Consider the following 24,874-nt stretch of genomic DNA (forward strand, 5'->3'; position numbering starts at 1 on the left):
TTCAGTTAAAATAACTTTGTGACCTATATTTCAATGAGTAAATTGGTAGGGGCTGGTATCAGACAATCACAGACGTTTCTCAGCTCCACATGCTCATTCTGATACTTGTTTTGCAGTCACAAGCAGTACAGCCACACCAGGTGGTAGAAGCTGCATAAGTTATTGAGAGTGTGAGCATATGATATGTTGTGTCTGAGCCAGAAACTTCACTCCCTACTATTAATGAGTGTCAGTGACAAAAATGATTTTAGTTGAAGTATAGAAGGCAAGTTATTCAAGTTTGTTCTTTATGATATTTTAAAGGAAGTGAAAAAAAAGTAGAAAAACCAAAATAATGAGGGGATAATCTATATGAAAGCAAAATAATCCTATAAGGCCAGGAAAAGGATAACATCTTATTTATTATCTTTCAAACAATGAAATAGTGTCTGATATTTGCTATGTAAGTATTTTGGGCCTTTCATGTTTTATATTAATGATAGAGACTGGATTATAATCATTTGCATGTTGTATGTGTATTTTGCATATTTACATCCTTCTCACCAGTCATTGTTGGCTAAAAATTGGTCATGATGCATATTTGTGCTCTATGTTTACAATATTTTAAAAATCTAGATGGGCAAGCTCTAGCTCAGTCTTGTTTCTATGTCTCACAGAGTGACCGCAACCTATAACTGCAGCTGATTGCTAACCAAGAGACTACTAGCTAGTGGACTGGTTACTGAACAGAAACACACAGGCAGAGTTCTTTCTTAATGCCCTCCTCTGTCATACTGCACATGTCGTGCATGTGCATTGTTTCAGTTTAGTTTTCTTTTTATTTGTTCAGATTTTAATGTGCCTACATGTACCGTGTAATGTCTTGTGCATCATGCCACCTGGAAAAAGAAATCTTGATTTGTGGATAGCTGACCATTCTGTAACATTTACACATGACAGAAATGTTTTATATTGTTGAGTTTGCGAGAAAAACGTTTTGCGCAACAAAAAAAAAAAAAAAGTTTCAAATAAACCAGCATGTCAAGACAAGTCTTCATCACTGGATGCAAAAGACAGTGGCAAGTAGCAGTAGCAGGGATTTAACCTCCAAAGGTAAACAAAAAAAATCGCTTAAAAATGGATTTATGTGAAGTACTCATTGCAAGTAATATTCATCTTTGCACAAACTTACAAGCCCTATTCTGAAATATTTCCTGCACAAATATTGCTTAAATCAAAATATACCAAATGAATCAATGTTACATAAAAATTACATAGTGACATTTTACCAACATGTTCTGGAAGAAATATGCAAAGAACTTGAGGACAACTTTATTTGGCTTTCAGTTGACTAAACTACTGACACTTGTGGCCGTTACATTGGAAATTTAACTGTTGGTGCACACCAGATTTGTGAATGAGAGTGTTAGAATAATATTTCCAGAATCTTCTGCAGGTGAAAGGGTGTTTCTCTCAGATGCTGCTTCCTATATGATCAAAGCAGCAAAAACACTCTTAAGCATTTTATCCCAATTTCATTCATGTGATGTACTTCGGGCACAGAGTAAACCACCTTGCTGAAGAACTACGATCCATGTTTGTGAATGTAAATAAACTGATTTCATCCACAAATAAAGTGTTTCTTAAGGCACCTGCTTGCATAAAGACCTAGGAAGGAAAACTACCAAATGTGCCTTTACATGCAGAACCAGTGGTAACTGATTGGAGTATGTGGGTCGAAGCTGTGTTGTTCTGCAATGAAAGTTTTGAGGCCATCAGAGGTGTAGTATATGACTTTGATAGAGCAGAGGCTTTGGCAGTTTGCCAGTGCAAGGAAGCATTTAATGATTGCTTCCAGTATTAAAAAAAAACATTGCTCTCATTAGCACCCATTTTTTCATATACCTGTGAGTATTAAAAAGCTTGAAACTCAAGGTTTGGTGTTGAATGAATCCTTTCATTTAACCAATAAAATTAGCCTAGTGAACTCCTCATTGCTGGAGGTATTCCTGAGAAAACTTAAAGAATAGTTTGAAAACATTTTGAACAATAACTCAACCTTTGAATCCTTGTCTCATATTGATAGTTTTATTAATGGGATGGGTAAACTTGTGCCAGAAACAAGTGCCGTAGAATGGTCTTTTTCTGCTTATAAAAATGTTTTAAGTGTTTTACAACACAATCTTACTGCTGAACATTTGGAACAGTACCCAATTGTTTATGGGTACGGTAGTAACAAAATGTAAAATTTGTAAACAGTACTTCAGTCGGTAATATTAAACATTAATGTTGTTCAAAAAAATTCCTGATTGTATGTTGTTTTTGAAATAAAATGTTACTGAGTTATTGTATGTGCCCCTCTGGGTGTGACATATCTCGAAGTTGGACCTGTGCATACCGATTGTTTTGCAACAACTGAATGTATGCAGCATGGCCACGGGTCTGTTTGACACATGGTAGAGTGTCACAGAGATGCCAAAGAAACTGAACTGGTAGACTATAGAACATAGACGTAAACTGTTCTGAGAATGTCTGCTGTTGAAGTCAAGAACCAGCTTTAAAAGATGACTTTAGGAATATACCACAATACATTACATATCACTCACATAGGGATCGTGAGGACAAGATCAGAATAATTGCAGCATGCACAGAGGCATTCAGTCAACCATTCTTCCTGCACTCCATAAGTGAATTGAATCATGGGAAACTCTGTTAACTGGCACAATGAGACGTACCCTCTGCCATACATTTCACAGTGGTTTACGGAGTATAGATGTAGATATTGGAAAATTCAAGTTTTAGCTCTCTCTAACTTTTACTTGTTCTCACATCTGAGACCCATCCATCACCACTTATAAAAGAATGAATTATAAAATATTTTGTGTCCAGTGAAGATCTCATGGTAATCATAGATGGTTATTTTGTATGGAATATTCTCAGTGGAATGATGTTGGACAAAATACATTGACCTAAAAAAGAATATGTAAAAAAAGTACTTTTTTACTTAACAGACATTGGTTCACTGCCAGGCTGAGAAATTTTCTCCTTGCCTTCATAATAGGCCATGGTGCTCTATTACCATTTGCTACAGAGCTTAAGCTCTTATGGTGGCCACTTATTGTCAGAATAAATATATATTCTCAGTGTGGAAGTAGCATACATACATCACAACTGCTGTAAGGCCATTCTCAGCCATTAAACTTGTAACATGCTAACTTCTCTCACAGACAATGCTCAGGGGAAGACATTTGATGACTTGCGCTCTACTGAGTGCACCAAACTGAACAGACCCTGAAATGAAACTGACAAAACAGTTGCTCAGCATGCTGAACTACACGACATTACCTGATCAAAATTATCAAGGCACCTATTACTGAACATTAATAGGGCAGCATCTACCTTTTGCCTTTGTGACAGATTGAATGCTGCTATACTTTAAATGCAGTGCCTGAATATCTATGAGGAAATGGCAGCACATCCTCCTCAAAAACCCAAACCAGAGAAGGTAGTGATGTTGGACACTGGGCAAAATTGATTTACTAACTTATCCCAAAGGTGTTCATTGGGTTCAGTTCAGGATGCTGGGCACACCATCCCATTTCGGGAATATTATTGTCCACAAGCTATTGCCCCACAGATGATGCTGAATGACAGGATACAACATGAAACTTCCTGGCAGATTAAAACTGTGTGCTGGACTGTTACTCTGGTCTTGAGTTCGAGTCTTGGTCCGGCACATAGTTTTAATCTGCAGGAGGTTTCATATCAGCACACAGTCAGCTGCAGAGTGAAAATTCATTCAGGACACAACATGTTGATACAAGTAATCGCCTTCAAATTGTTCATCTAATGTATGCAGTACACAATACTGTACAATGTGTTCATATCCTTCCGCATTTATCGTTTTCTTAAGTGCGATAAGAGGACCACATCATAACCGTGAAGCTCACTCTCATACCATAACACTACCTCCTCTGTATATCACTTTTAGCACTACACCTGATGGTGGGTAACTTCCTCCATGCATTCACCAAATCCCTTCCATCAGATTTCCACAGGATATAGTGTGATATATTGCACCAAACCACTCGTTTTCGATCATCCACTGTCTAGTGGCATTGTTCTGTACATGAACTCAAGCATCGCTTAGCATTGACCACAGAAATGTTAGGCCTATGAGGAGCTATACAACCATTGTACCCCACTTTTTTTTTTTTTTTTAAATCGATAAATGCAATCGTGTTGCTAATTGGAGTGCTGGTAGCACTCTGAAACTCATGAATGACTACTTTTGGTGTTTTTTTGTAACCACTCTTTGCAGCTGTGAACAACAATTAAAAAAACACTCCACTCAATAACCATTTACATTTTCATAAAAATTACAATAATTAAAAAAGGCAAGAATGATGAGCCATTTCCAAAAGCCGCATAGCTGTATGAAGGGTCTTTATTTGCAACTGCCAGTTTCATGTCAGGTTTATAATGGTTGTATTTTCATAATGCAGATGGACATTACAGCATCCTACCATTCAGGAAGGTACCCATGTTAAGAATCAAACCACAGTGGTGGGTTGTCATAATAAAATTAAGTACACCCAAAAGATGTTTGTTGAAAGTGTGCAAAGCATGGCTGCTGAATGAGCCAGGCGAGATAACACCTCATAGAGTATATTACAGGATTGGTAGACACCAGCTGTATAAAACGGATAGCAATATGGCATATATATGCATATCATACCCACCATTGTGGTGTGATTCTTAACATGGGTAACTTGCTGATTGCCGGAACTCCATAATTGTCCATCTACATTATGAAAATATAACCCTTATCTATACCTATGTTAATCTGCTAGTTGCAAATAAAGCAGGTTTGTGCAGCTATGCGGCTTTTGGAGGCACCTGAGCATTCTTCACTTTTTTAATTGTTATAGTTTTTATGATAATTTGAATGGTTATTGAGTTGAGCATTTTTTAATTGTTGCCCCCCGTGTCTCCGAGCTGTGCTTCCCCTCTCTCGAAAGTTATTTTTAAAAGTGGTTTACTCTCTGCAATGCCCAGTGGTCCCTGTATGGTCCCTATCCATTAGTGCATAAGGTCTACCTGTTCTTGGTTCAGCTTTTATTCTTCCTAGGCATTTTCCACTTCACAGTCACATCACCATCAGTCATCTTGGGTAGATTTAAAAGGTTTGAAATGAAATGTCCCTGTTAGATTTGTTACAAAGATGCTCCTAAAGCTTCTATCACACCATTGTCGGAATGACTTAGGGACAACCTGTCCATTAGGATGCAATGGTGAGTGTCTGCTCTGTGAGAGTTAGGCATGGATGACTCTGTAAAGATGCATATGCAGTCATATTATTGAGAACATTACAACATGTTGGCTAGTTAGGACAAACACAATCATATGATAAAACAGATAAAGGAGTAGTTGTGTCAGGACCACTCTCACCACTAAGTGATCACTGATGAGCAATGACACTTTACCAAGTCATGACAAAAGTCATTTAGTGGTAGCTTCACCATGCAGTAAATGCTGAGGAAGGTTTCATCATGTTATGTAAGTAAATGAAGGTGACCTGAAAATTTCCCTGGTTGTGGCTAGAAGCTGTTTCAATTTCCATATTAAACAAGGGAAGAACTGTACCCACCCAGCGTAATGCTAACACCGAGGGATTTTCAGGAAAGCCTTTGGAACAAACGGTTAACTACTTCTGCGGTAGGTTCCTAGAATTCATCAGGTCCTCACTTGCCACTATTATGGGTTTGGTAATGTCATTCTACCATTGTTAACCTGGCTCTGCTGTTGATAGCAGTATAACAAGTGTTTTTGTGCAGACATCACCTAATACCTAATTCTTGTTTCTTCAGTCTAAAGGGGATGTGAATTAACAATACTAAGTGAAGACAGATCCAGTGGGTTAAGTGCAGGTTCATTTTCAACAGAAGAATGGTAGCCCTCGAAGATGTACAACAGTTTCTCATTCACTGACAATAATAGATCATCCACAGTAATAATTCCATGCAGTGCTTCTTATTTGTGGATGACATTTGATTTTCGGCCATTCATGTAAGAATTACAAGGTAGCTGCATCTAGCAGTTATGGGGCTAAAGTCATCAGAAAAACCCAGTTTTAAGTTTTTGACTGAAAAAAAGTAATGAATTCTTTACAGAAGAATGGAAAATGTGATAGCTCACATTGGGGAAGATCGGTGTGGATACTGAAGAAATGTAGGAACATGCGAGGCAATACTGACCCTGTGACTTATCTTAGAAGACAAGTTAAGGAAAGGCAAATCTACTTTTATAGCATTGGTAGATGTAGAGAAAACTTTTGACAGTATTGACTGGAATACTCTCTTTGTAATTGTGATGCTAGCAGATGTAAAATATAGGGAGCAAAAAGCCATTTACAACTTGTACAGAAACCAGATGACAGGTATAACGAGTCGATGGCTGTGAAAAAGAAGCAGTGGTTGAGAAGGGAGTGAGACAGTGTTGTACCCAACCCACAATGATATTTAATCTGTACATTGAGCAAGCAGTAAAGGAAAGCAAAGAAAAATTTGGAGCAGCAATTTCAGGGAGAAGAAATAAAAAACTTTGAGGTTTGCTGATGACATTGTAATTCTATCAGAGACAGCAAAGGACTTGGAAGAGCAGGTAAGGAGAATGGACAGTGTCTTGAAAGGAGGATATAAGATGAACACCAACAAAAGTAAAACAAAGATAATGGAATGTAGTGTAATTAAATCAGGTGATGCGGAGGGGATTAGATTAGGAAACAAGACAGTGAAAGAAGTAGACGAGTTTTGCTGTTTGGGCAGCAAAATAACTGATGATGACTGAGACATGGTATTTACTGGTATTAAGGAAAATGTGGAAGGGAGGACCCACCAGTGTAACTTTCTTTTCACACAACCAGTTTATTTAACATTATATAATAATAAATTTGTTTTCTTTACAAATTAACAAATGTGTTAAATGAATAAGCTTTTACAAGAGAAATCCAAACAAGAACAACATGACAGTAATTACAAGGCCCCGGTCCTGAAGACCGCCCAGTATGGGGTGAAACAGCGGTGTTTACTATCGTGCTGTACACAGCTTCTCTTATTAAATGCCCTTTTGCAACACATGAAAACATATAAGTAGTATTGATAACATATTATTTGGAAACTGTATGTGCAAAGGTTCGGGGTTAAGATGTGCACCTATGCTTAAAGGTTAAACAAATGAGGAAACAGTTATGAAAATGATAAGGTTTCCTTCAAAGCAAGCAACCTTTTCATTTCAATCAGGAACAAGGTGCGACTGGATCCCAACCCCTCCCTTTTGACAATCTTATTCTGACTAAAGTCCTGGTGACAACTGGCCATTAATATGTCAATAGTTAGATTGCTTTTCAGTTACGAAGGCTGCTCTGAAGGAACATTTTAAAACGTTACGTATGAGCACTTATTACAAGAGACTCACTTGGTGGAACACAAGATCCAGTTAAAAATACAGCAATAATGACCTGGTCTTTCAAAGGCAGGAATGCACAGCTTAGTACAACAGGTAGTTCAGATTATCTCAAATACAGTTACAATCAAGGAATTGAACTGGTTAGCATCTAAATCTAACGACAAGACCCTGTTTGTTTAATGGCAACCTGTGCCTTGGTACAATTGTTCAGAGTGTATTTCCGACCAGGAGCTGATTCATTAAAATATTAATGATCGAGTATGAACTAGAAAGGAAGGGGAATATAATAACAGAACAAATTTTCAAACTACAATTAGTGTCTAGTACAATACTACGGTCTATATTTACGACCAAAGAGATGCCTGAGTAAAAGACTGAGGGCAGATACAAACCAGAAAATAATTAGGACGTCAGGTAGACAATGACACCAATCACCACAAGGTTACAGAATGGTACTCCCCTTTATCAGCAAGCAGCTCCATAGATCCACAGTGCGTCGTGGAATTTACTGAGTGGTGCTGTTGACAGCCAGGTAGAAGGGGGCAGCCAGGCCACGAGTAGTCATCCAACACAAATGTTGCCAGTCAACTGATGGGATGTCGGCCTGCTGCTTGTTGTCGACACAGAATCCGGTGAAGTACTCCAGGATCCTTCCTCTGCGCAGGCTTCGGCCACTCAGACTTCATGACCGCCTCTTTTCGTGATGCTACCACCAATCCCCAAACTTGGTGCCTCCCTTCTCGGGTCAGCGAACCTGTATATTCCCCCTAAGGTAAGTCTTTCCGCTCCCGGGATTGGAATGACTCCTTACCCTCTCCCTTAAAACCCACCTCCTTTCGTCTTTCCCTCTCCTTCCCTCTTTCCTGATGAGGCAACAGTTAGTTGCGAAAGCTTGAATTTTGTGTGTATGTTTGTGTGTCTATCGACGTGCCAGCACTTTCGTTTGCTAAGTCACATCATCTTTGTTTTTAGAGATATATATATATATAAACAAAGATGATGTGACTTACCAAACGAAAGCGCTGTCCCCAAACTTGGTGCCTCCCTTCTCGGGTCAGCGAATATATACACAAAGATGATGTGACTTACCGAACGAAAGTGCTGGCAGGTCACATACACACAAAATTCTAGCTTTCGCAACAAACGGTTGCTTCGTCAGGAAAGAGGGAAGGGGAGAGAAAGACGAAAGGAAGTGGGTTTTAAGGGAGAGGGTAAGGAGTCATTCCAATCCCGGGAGCGGAAAGACTTACCTTAGGGGGAAAAAAGGACGGGTATACACTCGCGAGCGCGCGCGCGCGCGCGCTCGCGCCACACACACACACACACACACACACACACACACACACACACACACACACACACACACACACACATCCATGTCTGCTTGTGTCTGAATATGTGTGGATGGATATGTGTGTGTGTGTGTGTGTGTGTGTGTGTGTGTGTGTGTGTGTGCGCGAGTGTACACCCATCCTTTTTTCCCCCTAAGGTAAGTCTTTCCACTCCCGGGATTGGAATGACTCCTTACCATCTCCCTTAAAACCCACTTCCTTTCGTCTTTCCCTCTCCTTCCCTCTTTCCTGACGAAGCAACCGTTTGTTGCGAAAGCTAGAATCTTGTGTGTATGTTTGTGTGTCTATCGACCTGCCGGCACTTTCGTTCAGTAAGTCACATCATCTTTGTTTTTAGATATATTTTTCCCACGTGGAATGTTTCCCTCTATTATATATATATATATATATATATATATATATATATATATATATATATATATATATAGATCTGAAGGCTGACCGGTCCATCATCATTCTTCCGGCGGACAAGGGTTCCACGACCGTGGTACTTGATCGTCGGGAGTATGTGGCTGAGGGACTGCGTCAGCTTTCAGACAACACCACATACAAAGTTTGCCAAGGTAATCTCATTCCTGATGTCCAGGCGGAGCTTCAAGGAATCCTCAGAACCTTAGGCCTCCTACAAAACCTTTCACCTTACTCCATCAACCTCCTGACCCCACCAACACCCCGCACCCCTACCTTCTACCTTCTTCCTAAAATTCACAAACCCAATCATCCCGGCCGCCCCATTGTAGCTGGTTACCAAGCCCCCACAGAACGTATCTCTGCCTACGTAGATCAACACCTTCAACCCATTATGTGCAGTCTCCCATCCTTCATCAAAGACACCAACCACTTTCTCGAATGCCTGGAATCCTTACCCAATCAGTTACCCCCAGAAACCATCCTTGTAACCATTGATGCCACTTCCCTATACACAAATATCCCGCACGTCCACGGCCTCGCTGCGATGGAGCACTTCCTTTCACGCCGATCATCTGCCATCGTACCTAAAACCTCTTTCCTCATTACCTTAGCCAGCTTCATCCTGACCCACAACTTCTTCACTTTTGAAGGCCAGACATACCAACAATTAAAGGGAACAGCCATGGGTACCAGGATGGCCCCTTCGTACGCCAACCTATTCATGGGTCGCTTAGAGGAAGCCTTCTTGGTTACCCAGGCCTGCCAACCCAAAGTTTGGTACAGATTTATTGATGACATCTTCATGATCTGGACTCACAGTGAAGAAGAACTCCAGAATTTCCTCTCCAACCTCAACTCCTTTGGTTCCATCAGATTCACCTGGTCCTACTCCAAATCCCATGCCACTTGACCTCCACCTGTCCAATGGCCAGCTTCACACGTCCGTCCACATCAAACCCACCAACAAGCAACAGTACCTCCATTACGACAGCTACCACCCATTCCACATCAAACGGTCCCTTCCCTACAGCCTAGGTCTTTGTGGCAAACAAATCTGCTCCAGTCCGGAATCCCTGAAGCATTACACCAACAACCTGACAACAGCTTTCGCATCCCGCAACTACCCTCCCGACCTGGTATAGAAGCAAATAACCAGAGCCACTTCCTCATCCTCTCAAACCCAGAACCTCCCACAGAAGAACCACAAAAGTGCCCCACTTGTGACAGGATACAACTACCCTCCCAACCTGGTACAGCAGCAAATAACCAGAGCCACTTCCTCATCCTCTCAAACCCAGAACCTCCCACAGAAGAACCACAAAAGTGCCCCACTTGTGACAGGATACTTTCTGGGACTGGATCAGATTCTGAATGTGGCTCTCCAGCAGGGATACGACTTCCTCAAATCCTGCCCTGAAATGAGATCCATCCTTCATGAAATCCTCCCCACTCCACCAAGAGTGTCTTCCCGCCGTCCACCTAACCTTCGTAACCTCTTGGTTCATCCCTATGAAATCCCCAAACCACCTTCCCTACCCTCTGGCTCCTACCCTTGTAACCGCCCCCGGTGTAAAACCTGTCCCATGCACCCTCCCACCACCACCTACTCCAGTCCTGTAACCCAGAAGGTGTACACGATCAAAGGTAGAGCCACGTGTGAAAGCACCCACATGATCTACCAACTGACCTGCATACACTGTGACGCATTCTATGTGGGAATGACCAGCAACAAACTGTCCATTTGCATGAATGGATACAGGCAGACAGTGTTTGTTGGTAATGAGGATCACCCTGTGGCTAAACATGCCTTGGTGCACGGCCAGCACATCTTGGCACAGTGTTACACCATCCGGGTTATCTGGATACTTCCCACTAACACCAACCTATCCGAACTCCGGAGATGGGAACTTGCTCTTCAATATATCCTCTCCTCCCGTTATCCACCAGGCCTCAATCTCCGCAAATTTTAAGTTGCCGCCACTCATACCTCACCTGTCATTCAACAACATCTTTGCCTCTGCACTTCTGCCTCGACTGACATCTCTGCCCAAACTCTTTGTCTTTAAATATGTCTGCTTGTGTCTGTATATGTGTGGATGGATATGTGTGTGTGTGCGAGTGTATACCCGTCCTTTTTTCCCCCTAAGGTAAGTCTTTCCGCTCCCGGGATTGGAATGACTCCTTACCCTCTCCTTTAAAACCCACATCCTTTCGTCTTTCCCTCTCCTTCCCTCTTTCCTGATGAAGCAACCGTTTGATTGCGAAAGCTTGAATTTCGTGTGTATATTTGTGTTTGTTTGTGTATCTATCAACCTGCCAGTGCTTTCGTTTGGTAAGTCACATCATCTTTGTTTTTAGATATATTTTTCCCACGTGGAATGTTTCAAGAACTTCTGAGGACACAACCTACAGATACCAACTCATCCTCATAGATATTGGGAATGGGGCCGCAAGCTAGTGCTGCTACACAGAACAGTCTATTAACTTAGTGGCGCCACTCGATGACCAAAGCAGAGAGGATATAAAGTGTAGGCTAGCAATGGCAAGAAAAGCATTTCTGAAGAAGAGAAATTTGTATTGAATCAAGTGTCAGGAAGTCTTTTTTAAAGATATGTGTGTGGAGTGTAGCCATGTGTGGAAGTGAAACATTGACAATAAATGGTTTGGACAAAAAAGAGAGTGGAAGCTTTTGAAATATGGTGCTCCAGAAGAATGTTGAACATTAGATTGGTAGATCATGTACCTAATGAGAAGGTACTGAATGGTATTGGGGAGACAAGAAATTTGTGGCACAACCATACCAAAAGAAGGCATTGGTTGATAGGACACATTCTGAGACATCAAGGAATCGCCAATTTAGTATTGTAGGGAATAGTGTGTGTGTGTGTGTGTGTGTTAGGAAGGGGGGGGGGGTGAAAATTGTAGAGGGAGACCAAGAGATACAGTAAGCAGCAGATTGAGAAGGATGTAGGTTGCCTTCGTTATTTGGAGATGAAGAAGCTCGCACAGGATACAGTAGCATGGAGAGCTGCATCAAACTAGTTTTTGGACTGAAGACAACTACTAATGACATTGAAATCTTGTTTTAAAGTTAACTGATTAAGAGTAAATGAAACTCTTCTAAATTGTAAAGAAATAGTGATGTTTTGAGGCCTCGAATTTATTGATGTTGTTACTAAACCTAGGGAATACATTGTCAAAATCCCTTAAGTGTTAAAACACATTAGCCACAAAACAAGAGTAATAGGCAAACCTCACTGAGAGCCTTTGTACAATTGTGACTTGATTATAGACCTACCAAACTATTATATCCAAAAGTATTAGATACAGTCCACAATGAGGGTATTAGGCTGGCCACTGTACTAGGACAAAGCCTGTGTCCAACCTGTAACACCCAAACCTCCTGATGTCAGTCAGTCAAATTGGTACCAAACATTGTATGTCTATAGAATATCAACCAAAACACTGATTTAGTTCATGCTGTGCGCTGTCATGCAGTAGAACATGCGTAAATGATGATTAAAAGTAACACCAGAACTACGCAGCCTAGTAAAAGCACGTCTGTGAGCAAATGACACAAAGATCTTGTGTAGGTGAGTCGTTTGAACGTTGGATCATTGATCGAAAGGCCCTGTGTTCGAACCCCACTGACTATGATTGTTTTTAACTGTTTATGCATGAAGCTGTTATAAAGGGAGAACATTTTCCTGACATGTAAAAAGACTTCTGGGAGTTTGCAGCAATGTTCTTTTGGCAGTCTGCTTTTGCTTCATTAGTTGAAAGTAGCAAACCTAGCTACACAAATGTAATCGATAAGCTTGCTACTTTCAACTAATGAAACGAAAGCAGACTGCCAAAAGAACATTGCTACAAACTCCGAGAAGTCTTTTTACATATCAGGGAAATATCCTCCCTTATAACAGTTTCATGGATAAACAATTTTTAAAAAAAGTTTTTAACTGGTGGGATTTGAGCACAGGACCTTTGGCTTGACAATCTGACGTTCTACAGACTCAACTATGCAAGATCTTTGTGTCATTTGCTCAAGACACACTCTTACTGGGCTCTATAGTTCTGTTACTTTTAATTACTGTTTATGCATGCTCTACTGGATGACAGCATACACCATGTACTAAATTGGTGTTTTGGTTGATACTCTATCGACATACAGTGTTTAGTATCGTTCTGAGTGTCTGACATCTGGAGGTTTGGGTGTAAGTGAAGGCTGGTGAGCTGTGACAATTTGTTATAGTGTATAAAACATCCATGGACTTCTTGCCACTTCAGTTCAGTGTAAAACCATGAGATTTCAATGATTACCTCCATCGTCTTCATCAGGAGCAACTGACTGTCAAAGTTGCCACTGTGTTTACTGACCAATCAGAAACCATCTTTGGGCTTTATAAGGCCACCGCAGCAGCAATTTTGACAGTGTGTTGTTCCTGATGAAGATGATGGAGGTAATCATCAAAAGTTCGAAATTTTACCCTGAACTGATGCAGTAAGAAGTCCGAGAATGTTTTATACAACAGTGTTGTTGTGAAATACTTCGTTCTCAAAAAACTTCTTATGGTGTCAAAAGTTCCCAAAATATACACCACACCACCTGCTTATCATACTGTGGAATGAGTTTTGAGTAATTGTTCTAGACACTGTAGTGACCTGGTGTGCTAAGACCAGGAGGGGTGGAAGAGTCATCCTTCAGGTTTTCGGGGTGTCATCCAGCTCTTCCACTGGGCATTGTCGACTGATGAGGTCACAGGGATCCTTTGGAGGATTAAGGTGCTTGCAGCTTGACAGGCAATGTTCATGGAAACTCCACAGGCATGGAAATCGGCAGTGAAGCATTGCTGTGAATATGTCAGTAGCTGCTACACTCAGTTTGGCTTTTGCACAGTGCAACCTCGGGTTGTAAACTTTCCTGGCAGTGCTATGTCAAATGTGGGCATGGTGGTATTGAATTGACATTCTGTTAGAGGGGTGGCCAGGGCCTGCCTACCATTGGTGAGGGACAGAGCTCGGATGTCTGACGAGTGAACTCTGGTATGGCAACTGGCTGGCGGCACCTGTCTCTAGCAAGCATCCCTGTAGCTTGGTGACTAGGAGGGCCTCAGTTCAACTCTCAGGCTATCTGGCAGTGGCTGGTCCCCCTGGCAGGTAGTCCTGTCAGGATGATGGTGGAGAAGTAGTGACCTCACGGTGGAGGCTGCCACTCTGACTGCTGCTGATGTGCTAATTTGATGACCTGCCTGGCCAGGTGGCCAGCATTTACATGTACCAAAGCAGATTTGTTGTGGTGCTGCTGCCACAGATGTCACATAAGCTGAGTGCCAGTGTCTCCCTAATTTCAGTAATTAGCCTGACACTGACCAGCAGGCAGATGGCAGCATCCAGCAGGTGTTGTAGCATAATGCTGCATCAGCATATTGCTGCAAATGTCATTTTTACGGCTTCGACCTCTCGTGTGAACAAACACCAGGCTCATGCTTTGAATTTTGTCCGCACCAAGTATGCATAAGGTAACTTGTATGTAATTCACTTATGCTTCCTGTAGCACTCTTCCTGAGGAGTACATAACATACTTACAGTCTGTGTCTCTGAGTTTTCAGTTTGGTAGCAGTGCCAAACAAACTCATAGGGATAGGGTTTTAGGATTCTGGAAGGTGTGCTACAGCAGTACTCCCACTTGATTTGTCTAACCTTACTGAACTACATACTCACTCATTTCCAGAAATCGTCCTCTCCAACTGTGTACCTAGCTTCATCAACATAGTCATCTTATGTCCCACTTTACTTATTATCTTAATAGCCTATTACATCTTCCTCTACACCGTGAATTCCAACAAGAAGAACTTAACATTACTTAAAAAAATCTTAAAACTTCATCCCTCGTTCCTGAGAGACCTGTTCAACGTATTTTGCTTCGTGAGCTCTGTGGTACCACTGACATATTTATTTAACCACAAGCCTCTATACAAGCTGTGACCGGTGCCCCTTAACTCAACTCCTATTACTTGGTAACCTGTTTTTCTCGTTATATTTCCCTGAAAGCCAATACACACTTCCATTACTCCCTATTCCTCACACTGATTCCAACAGTTATCCTGCGTAGATTCTCTGCTATCATATCAACTGACCTTTGAGGGACCAGGAGCGGTATAACAGTTGCATCATGGCCAATGACCGATTCGCATTAATGTGGATTCTTAGTGCCTTGCTATGCTGCTTTGAGTCAGCTTTGCATTATGAGAAGACAAAGAATCCAATCAAAGACATTATTGTGACAGTGATCTATTTTTATTCCATGAGCACTAGACTATGGCTTACAACTATTTCACTAAAAAATTAGATCACAGGAGCAGAAGCATTATGTTAGAGAAGCAGAAAGAAAGAGAGAAGTTCCACACACTTCTCAGACACTTGGCAGTCATCAAAGCACATATCAGCTGGTATAGACCTCTGGAGAATTCTTAAATTTATGCTTACATAACAACCATAAATTATGCTACACTGTCTCATACTTACGCTTGTCTATCCCTCCTCCACATCCATTCATCCCTAACATATTCTGTGCAGAAAAGGTAAAAGGGGATGGACATGAACAGAGGAACAATAAATCGAAGGAACCACTGGGGGGTTACAGAAAACACATGCTGCTACTTACAACAGCATTTTTTTTATCACAAATGAGGGCAACTTCTTATGGTTGCCAAGAAAGTGAATACCAAGAAATGTCTTCTGATAGATCCTTATCACATTTTAATAGAGTACCTTAATATTTACTTCATGTTCTAATGTCATCTGGCTTTATTATCTACAGGAGCTGTTCATCAATCCTTTGGCTTGGGTAAATACAACAGTATACGATTTTAAAAATCAATTGAAGATTGGAGCAATGACACTGTACATGTGGACATATGCAGAAGACACACAGACTGATGACATCCTACATCCGTTAGGAACAGTTGTATCAAATCCTAACGTTGAACATGCTACTGCCTTAACCATCACTTTCCATAGGTAAGTATGTGACACACAATGCATACTACTGGGCTGACAATATTTTCAAGTAATATTTATCTAAATGCAATTTATGTGTTGTTTGTAATTATGGCTGTGATACTAACTGTTTTAAGTTCAGTTGTTTTTCTTTCTCCATATTTAATGATACAGACTCCAGATCAAATTCCTAAACATCCCATATTAATTTCCTTAATATTTTTAATGTTGGCAGGCTATATAACAGTATTCTGCGTAATAACAATGTGAAAGTTAAACAAAAGTGTCAGTGAGCACTGTGGGGTGTATTTTATTGAGAACATTATACACATTATCATCTTTGTATTTTGGACAGGTCCATGGCATTAGGTTTTGATAATATGAAAAGTTAATTCCACGGCTTATGTTAGACCCTGGACAGGCTGCGAGGTCAGATCTGAGGCATTTGAGTCTCCTTTTTACCTACACCTGAGAAAGCAGCAAGAATCTGTGTAGATTAGTATTGTTGTTTACCATCTGCATATTAGGTGTCTTATTAGTCATGCCCAGTTATACCTGTAAGGATACAAATAAAAGTTTGGCTAGATTTGCCCAGAGGTAAAAACTTCCTCCAGTGGTGTAAATCCTTACTTAATGTGTTTGTCTGCCTGGACTGTACTCCAGTATTATGATATAAGAATAACAGATGTGTATTTGACAGCTTTGAAATATTCTAAAGTAAGATGCAGAGTGAAGGAAAGAAGTTAGATGGGTCATTAGAGATGGAGCACAAGCTTGCAACAGACAAAATAATGTTCCTTGCATAAGCTTTAAATGATTTAGAGAAACACAGGTAACCAAAATTTGAATGGCCAGCCAGAGATTAGAACACTGTTAATTTTGAGTGTGGGTCTAGTTACTTAACCACTGTATCTCATGTTTAGTAAGAGCCTAAAGTCAAGGAGAAACTATTTAGTTCTACAGTCATAGCATTGACACTGTAAAAACAGCTAACTGTTGTTTGACAGTAGGAGGAAATGAAGCCCATTGGGCGAAAGTAGCTAATGAAAATACAACCTCCTTTTGATAGGTATTCTTGGTATGGGACAGCAGACTGCTACCTTAAATTATGCCAGTACATAAAAAAGCTGCACCAAAGAGAAACAGGCAGTTTCTTTTCTGACCATAAATGAAAGATGAGGTGCAAAATGAATTTAATTTCTTGTTCATATGAAATCACTGACAGATTTTACATTTTACTTTATGTATTCTCTCCTTCACGTAGTTTTTGGATTTGACATATACACAATTAAATAGAAAACCTTATGCCTGAAAAGAATTTCTTTTACCATATCACCACATGTGACATGTATCATATTTTTTCTCATAATTTGCTAAATTGACACATTTTGCTTTTGGTCAGTGTACAGCACCACGTGGTTTAAATTGTAAATATTCTGGCCCAAGCTCTCTTACACACTTGCTTGTGTGAATGAATGGTGTGTGTTTCTCTTTTTCCAAAGAAGGCTGTGGCTGAAAGTGTATATGTAAGTGTCTTTTAATTGAACCTGTCTGCAACTTTACATGTTATCTTTATGCTAAGTAGCAGTCTATCTTTTTTATGTTGTTGTTATTCCTACCTGGAGTTCCTATTATTTTAAATGTACTTGCTATTAATGTGATGAAGTAGAATATTGTTATTTAGTACAACTTATTACATTTTATCTTCCTGGTACTTGTGACATATTTTTTCCCTAAATCTTTGGTTCTAACAAGTAATAAAGCAAAGCACATTTGGGAAAACAACAATTTCCCTCAATTTTGTATAAATTACGGAACAGATATTGTCCGTCTATTCCTTACATATGTGTGATCTAGTTGAGCAAGAGCATTGCAAAAACTACGTAGTTTACTCTGTTAGCCCTCTCCACATCCACTAATTTCATGGCATCATTGTAAACACATATATCCTAATGCTAAACTCAGACTTCCAATCTGCCCAATCCACAATGGATATTTTGTAGCATTTGCTGGTTGTAAACTAACCTTTTATTACATACATTAGCTGTGCAGAAGCAGATCGTGAATTATGTAGTCTTTCACTATCTAGAACAGTTTACTAACTTTTTCCCCAAAAGCTTAGCTCTGTCAGTTCTGGTGTAGTCAGGGTTTATCATTTGTTTGGAACCTTGACAAAAAAGTTGTTATAAACATAGCAGTGTCGTTTATCACATGTGCCACTAGTCTGCATTTCACTGAATTCAACTGAACTGAATTTTATTGGATTATGTAGGATCACATTGTTTATGGTATATGTATGTGTAATATAGGACATGATAAAAACAGAAAACATTCAATATCATGTATTTCCTAAGGAGTAATTGCGTTGATTGCACTCTCTAACAGCATTTATTATGAAGAAGGAGAAGAACAAGGAGGAGGAGGAGGAGAAGAAGAAGAAGAAGAAGAAGAAGAAAATACATACTATTTAATGCTGTAAAATGCCTTTTTCATCAGGTAGTCTTTGAGTTTCTCTGGGAAATTAATTACATTTTTAGACAGACTTTTTTGTAATTTGATACCCGAGTACTTCGATCCTTTTTCAAGGATTGTCGGTCAGTGTGGTATGCTTCATATCTCATTCTTCTTCTGTGTGTTGTGGGTGTGTTGTTGTAGTCTTCAGTCTGGTTTGATGCAGCTCTCCATGCTACTCTCTCATGAGCCAGCCTCTTCATCTCTGTATAACTACTGCAACCTATACCCTTCTTAATTCACATGATGTATTCATGTCTTAGTCTTCGTTTTTGACTTTTACCCCTTGCACTTCCCTTAACTACTAAATTGGTGATCCATTGATGTCTCAGAATGTGTCCTATCATTTGATCTCTTTAGTCAAGTTGTGCAACAGATGTCTTGTCTCCCTAGTTTGTCCAGTACCTCCTCATTAGTTACCCAGTCCACCCATCTAATCTTTAGGATTCTTCTGCAATACTGCAGTTCAAAAGCCTCTACTCTCTTCTTGCGTAAACTGTTGATCATCCATGTTTCACTTCTATACATGGCTACACTCCAGACAAATATCTTGAGAAAAGACTTTGTAACACTTAAGTCTACAGCACGATTATAATTAAATGTAAACTTTCAAAATGCTGTAGAGATAACACCACTCTTCAGAATGACATCAAATTGCAACGGAATATTATCGGAGAAGAGGGAAAACGTATGACAGAAGAAAAAAAATAGTGTGAAAATTGATCAATAGATGGTGTTGTATTTTTCAGAACTTGTAAATGAAAACACCTGTCATGCACACGACCCATTGAAGTTGGCATAAACATGAAGGGTACATGGCTTTTCCTCATGATCCTTTCATGTCTGTGATGTTTGCCATGACTGTCTCAATGCAGGATCACACTCTGCTTGTAAAGCTGTATTACAAGATTGATGACTGTGCACACGTCACTCTGCAGAAGTTCTGGACACTGAAGGGTTTGAAAAAATGCGTTGGTCTGATGACTGCCGTGGGTCTGGAGAAAATGATTCGGAAATTCGAAAAGACGGGTTCTTTTGGTGTGCAACCTGGTAAAGGGAGGAAACGAATTGATTCGATGTCAGTGGAAGCAGTGGCTACAGCAATGCAGGAAGAGATCAGTAGCATGCAAACGTGTAGTGCATGGAGAATTGCATGAACATTGGACATACCCATGAGCACGGTGCATAAAATCCTACGAAACATCCTTCTTTGCTATCCATTCAGAATTATGCATGTACACGAGTTGCTTCCTGTTGATCTGCCAGCAAAAGAGACCTTTGCTTTAGAATTTCTTGCTTGCAGGGAAGTGGACAATGGTTGGTCATGGAAGATTTTGTGAACAGATGAGGCCCACTTCCATCCGACAGGATATGTCAATACACAGAATTGTCAAATATGGACAACAGAAAGCCCACATACAAATCAGCCAGTATCACTTCATCCTGAAAAGGTTACTGTGTGGTGCAGGTTTACGGCATCATTTATCATAGGGCCATATTTTTTCGAAGAGACAGGTGCTTCCAGTCCTGTTAACCTGTACCGTCACTTGTAAGTGCTATCAACAGAATGGATGCATGGATGGGATCATTTTTATGCAAGATGGCACAACTGCGCACGTGCAAATTCAGTTACGCAGCTACTGAAGCGCCATTTCAGAAATGCTAGAATTATCAGCCACCATTTCCCTTCAGCAGGGCCGTCCTGATCACCTGATCTTAATCCGTGTGACTTCTGGCTGTGGGGTATCTGATAGATGTTGTGTTCCAATTGCAAACTTAGCTGCATTGAAGGCACACATTGTGCAACACATTCTGAACGTGACCCCAGAAACACTTCGATTAGTTGTGGGATATGCTGTTTCTCGATTTCAACTTGTTGCAGAAAATGGTTGATAACATATTGAGATGTTTGGCACCAGTCACACAGAAATTAATAATTCCATTTGATTTTGATTGATGCTTTTTATGCTGTTTTTGGCCTCAGGACAGTTAAAAACTGATTTGATTGGTGCTTTTTATGCAGTTTTTGACCCCGGGACAATTAAAAACCAATATTTCCCAGCCGATGTGATATGACGTTGCCGTGATGGATGTGCTTACATAACTAACAGTATCACACCTGTACAACCCATGCACACTGAGTTGTAAAGTTTGTTTAACGTCAAACGTACACCTTAGACAATGTTGTATGATTCATTTGTCATTTGTAGTTGACCGTTATTAAATTATGTTGCTTACAGCGCCATCTATTGATACATTTTGTAACTATTTATTTTTCTTCTGCCATATGTTTTCCCCCTTCTCCGATAATATTCTGTGCCAATTTGACATCAATCTGACCCGTGGTGTTATTTCTATAGCAGTTTGAAAGTTTAACTTTAATTATAGTCACCCTGTACATTTGATGTCAACACATTTCTCTTTTTCAGAAATACTTTTCTTGCCATTGCCAGTGCACATTTTATACCTTCTCTACTTTGGCCATCATGAGTTATTTTGCTGCCCAAATAGCAAAACTCAGCTACTACTGTAAGTGTCTCTTTTCTTAATCTGATTCCCTCATCACCACCTGATTTAATGTGACTACATTCCAATTTTCTTATTTTGCTTTTTGATGTTCATTTTACTGTCCATTTCACTCAACTGGTCTTCCAAGTCATTTACTTTCTTTGACTGAAATACATTGTCATCAGCAAACCTAAAAGTTTTTATTTTTTCTCCATGAACTTTTAATTCCTACTCCAAATTTTCCTTTGGTTTTCTTTAGTACTTGAACAATGTGCAGATTGAATGAATAACAGCCGACCGCGGTGGTCTCGCAGTTCTAGGCGCTCCGTCCGGAACGGCGCGACTGCTACAGTCGCAGGTTCGAATCCTGCCTCGGGCATGGATGTGTGTGATGTCCTTAGGTTAGTTAGGTTTAAGTAGTTCTAAGTTCTAGGGGACTGATGACCACAGCAGTTAAGTCCCATAGTGCTCAGAGCCATTTGAACCATTTGAATGAATAACATCATAGATAACGTACAACCCTGTTCATGCCCTTCTCAACTGCTCATGCCTCTCGCCTCTTATAACTGCTGTCTGGTTTCTGTACAAATTGTAAATAGCCTTTTAGTCACTGTATTTTACATCTCCCCCCCATGAACCATGGACCTTGCTGTTGGTAGGCTTGTGTGCCTCAACGATACAGATAGCCGTACCGTAGGTGCAACCACAATGGAGGGGTATCTGTTGAGAGGCCAGACAAACGTGTGGTTCCTGAAGAGGGGCAGCAGCATTTTCAGTAGTTGCAGGGGCAACTGTCTGGATGATTGACTGATCTGGCTTTGTAACACTAACCAAAATGGCCTTGCTGTTCTGGTACTGCGAACTGTTGAAAGCAAGGGGAAACTACAGCTGTAATTTTTCCCAAGGGCATGCAGCTTTACTGTATGTTTAAATGATTATGGCGTCCTCTTGGGTAAAATATTCCGGAGGTAAAATAGTCCCCCATTTGGATCTCCGGACGGGGACTACTCAGGAGGACGTCGTTATCAGGAGAAAGAAAACTGGCGTTCTACGGATCGGGGCATGGAATGTCAGATCCCTTAATCGCGCAGGTAGGTTAGAAAATTTAAAAAGGAAATGGATAGGTTAGTTAGATATAGTGGGAATTAGTGAAGTTCTGTGGCAGGAGGAACAAGACTTTTGGTCAGGTGAATACAGGGTTATAAATACAAAATCAAATAGGGGTAATGCAGGAGTAGGTTTAATAATGAATAAAAAAAATAGGGATGTGGGTAAGCTACTACAAACAGCATAGTGAACGCATTATTGTGGCCAAGATAGACACGAAGCCCACGCGTACTACAGTAGTACAAGTTTATAGGCCGACTAGCTCCGCAGATGATGAAGAAATTGAAGAAATGTATGATGAGATAAAAGAAATTATTCAGGTAGTGAAGGGAGACGAAAATTTAATAGTCATGGGTGACTGGAATTCGAGAGTAGGAAAAGGGGGAGAAGGAAACATAGTAGGTGAATATGGATTGGGGCTAAGAAATGAAAGAGGAAGCCGCCTGGTAGAATTTTGTGCAGAGCATAACATAATCATAGCTAACACTTGGTTCAAGAATCATGAAAGAAGGTTGTATACATGGAAGAACCCTGGAGATACTAAAAGGTATCAGATAGATTATATAATGGTAAGACAGAGATTTAGGAACCAGGTTTTAAATTGTAAGAATTTTCCAACAGCAGATGTGGACTTTGACCACATTCTATTGGTTATGAACTGTAGATTAAAACTGAAGAAACTGCAAAAAGGTGGGAATTTAAGGAGATGGGACCTGGATAAACTGAAAGAACCAGAGGTTGTACAGTGTTTCAGGGAGACCATAAGGGAACAATTCACAGGAATGGGGGAAAGAAATACAGTAGAAGAAGAATGGGTAGCTTTGAGGGATGAAATAGTGAAGGCAGCAGAGAATCAAATAGGTAAAAAGACGAGGGCTAGTAGAAACCCTTGGGTAACAGAAGAAATATTGAATTTAATTGATGAAAGGAGAAAATATAAAAATGCAGTAAATGAAGCAGGCAAAAAGGAATACAAACGTCTCAAAAATGATATCGACAGGAAGTGCAAAATGCCTAAGCAGGGATGGCTAGAGGACAAATGTAAGGATGTAGAGGCTTATCTCACTAGGGGTAAGATAGATACTGCCTACAGGAAAATTAAAGAGACCTTTGGAGAAAAGAGAACCACTTGTATGAATATCAAGAGCTCAGATGGAAACCCAGTTCTAAGCAAAGAAGGGAAAGCAGAAAGGTGGAAGCAGTATATAGAGGGTCTATACAAGGGCGATGTACTTGAGGACAATATTATGGAAATGGAAAAGGATGTAGATGAAGATGAAATGGGAGGCATGATGCTGCGTGAAGAGTTTGACAGAGCACTGAAAGACCTGAGTCGAAACAAGGCCCCCAGAGTAGACAACATTCCATTAGAACTATTGACAGCCTTGGGAGAGCCAGTACTGACAAAACTCTGCCATCTGGTGAGCAAGATGTATGAGACTGGCGAAATACCCTCAGTCTTCAAGAAGAATATAATAATTCCAATCCCAAAGAAAGCAGGTGTTGACAGATGTGAAAATTACCGAACTATCAGTTTAATAAGTCACAGCTGCAAAATACTAACATGAATTCTTTACATACGAATGGAAAAACTGGTAGAAGCCGACCTCAGGGAAGATCAGTTTGGATTCCGTAGAAATATTGGAACACGTGAGGCAATACTGACCCTATGACTTATCTTAGAAGATATATTAAGGAAATGCAAACCTACGTCCCTAGCATTTGTAGACTTAGAGAAAGCTTTTGACAATGTTGATTGGAAAACTCTCTCTCAAATTCTAAAGGTGGCAGGGGTAAAATACAGGGAGCGAAAGGCTATTTACAAATTGTACAGAAACCAGATAGCAGTTATAAGAGTCGAGGGACATGAAAGGGAAGCAGTGGTTGGGAAGGGAGTGAGACAGGGTTGTAGCCTCTCCCCGATGTTATTCAATCTGTATATTGAGCAAACAATAAAGGAAACAAAAGAAAAGTTCGGAGTAGGTATTAAAATCCATGGAGAAGAAATAAAAATTTTGAGGTTCGCTGATGACATTGCAATTCTGTCAGAGACAGCAAGGGACTAGGAAGAGCAGTTGAACGGAATGGACAGTGTCTTGAAAGGAGTGTATAAGATGGACATCAACAAAAGCAAAATAAGGATAATGGAATGTAGTCGAATTAAATCGGTTGATGCTGAGAGAATTAGATTAGGAAATGAGACACTTGAAGTAGTAAAGGAGTTTTGCTATTTGGGGAGCAAAATAACTGATGATGGTCGAAGTAGAGAGGATATAAAATGTAGACTGGCAATGGCAAGGAAAGCGTTTCTGAAGAAGAAAAATTTGTTAACATCGAGTATAGATTTAAATGCCAGGAAGTCGTTTCTTAAAGTATTTGTGTGGAGTGTAGCCATGTATGGAAGTGAAATGTGGACAATAAATAGTTTAGACAAGAAGAGAATAGAAGCTTTCGAAATGTGGCGCTACAGAAGAATGCTGAAGATTAGATGGGTAGATCACATAACTAATGAGGAGGTATTGAATAGAATTGGGGAGAAG

At 40.2% G+C, this 24,874-nt stretch overlaps 1 protein-coding gene across 1 annotated transcript in view; it reads left to right on the forward strand.

Annotated features, from left to right (window-relative positions):
• LOC124787959 (phosphatidylinositol 4,5-bisphosphate 3-kinase catalytic subunit delta isoform) overlaps nucleotides 1–24,874 on the forward strand; it is a 169,439-nt gene that overhangs the window by 57,851 nt on the left and 86,714 nt on the right. The window contains exon 8 of the mRNA XM_047254963.1: nucleotides 16,030–16,229. Within this exon, the coding sequence (XP_047110919.1) occupies nucleotides 16,030–16,229 (200 nt within the window). The remainder of the gene's footprint in view (nucleotides 1–16,029; nucleotides 16,230–24,874) is intronic.

This window comes from Schistocerca piceifrons, chromosome 3 (assembly GCF_021461385.2).
Source record: "Schistocerca piceifrons isolate TAMUIC-IGC-003096 chromosome 3, iqSchPice1.1, whole genome shotgun sequence".
Classification (NCBI taxonomy): domain Eukaryota; kingdom Metazoa; phylum Arthropoda; class Insecta; order Orthoptera; family Acrididae; genus Schistocerca; species Schistocerca piceifrons.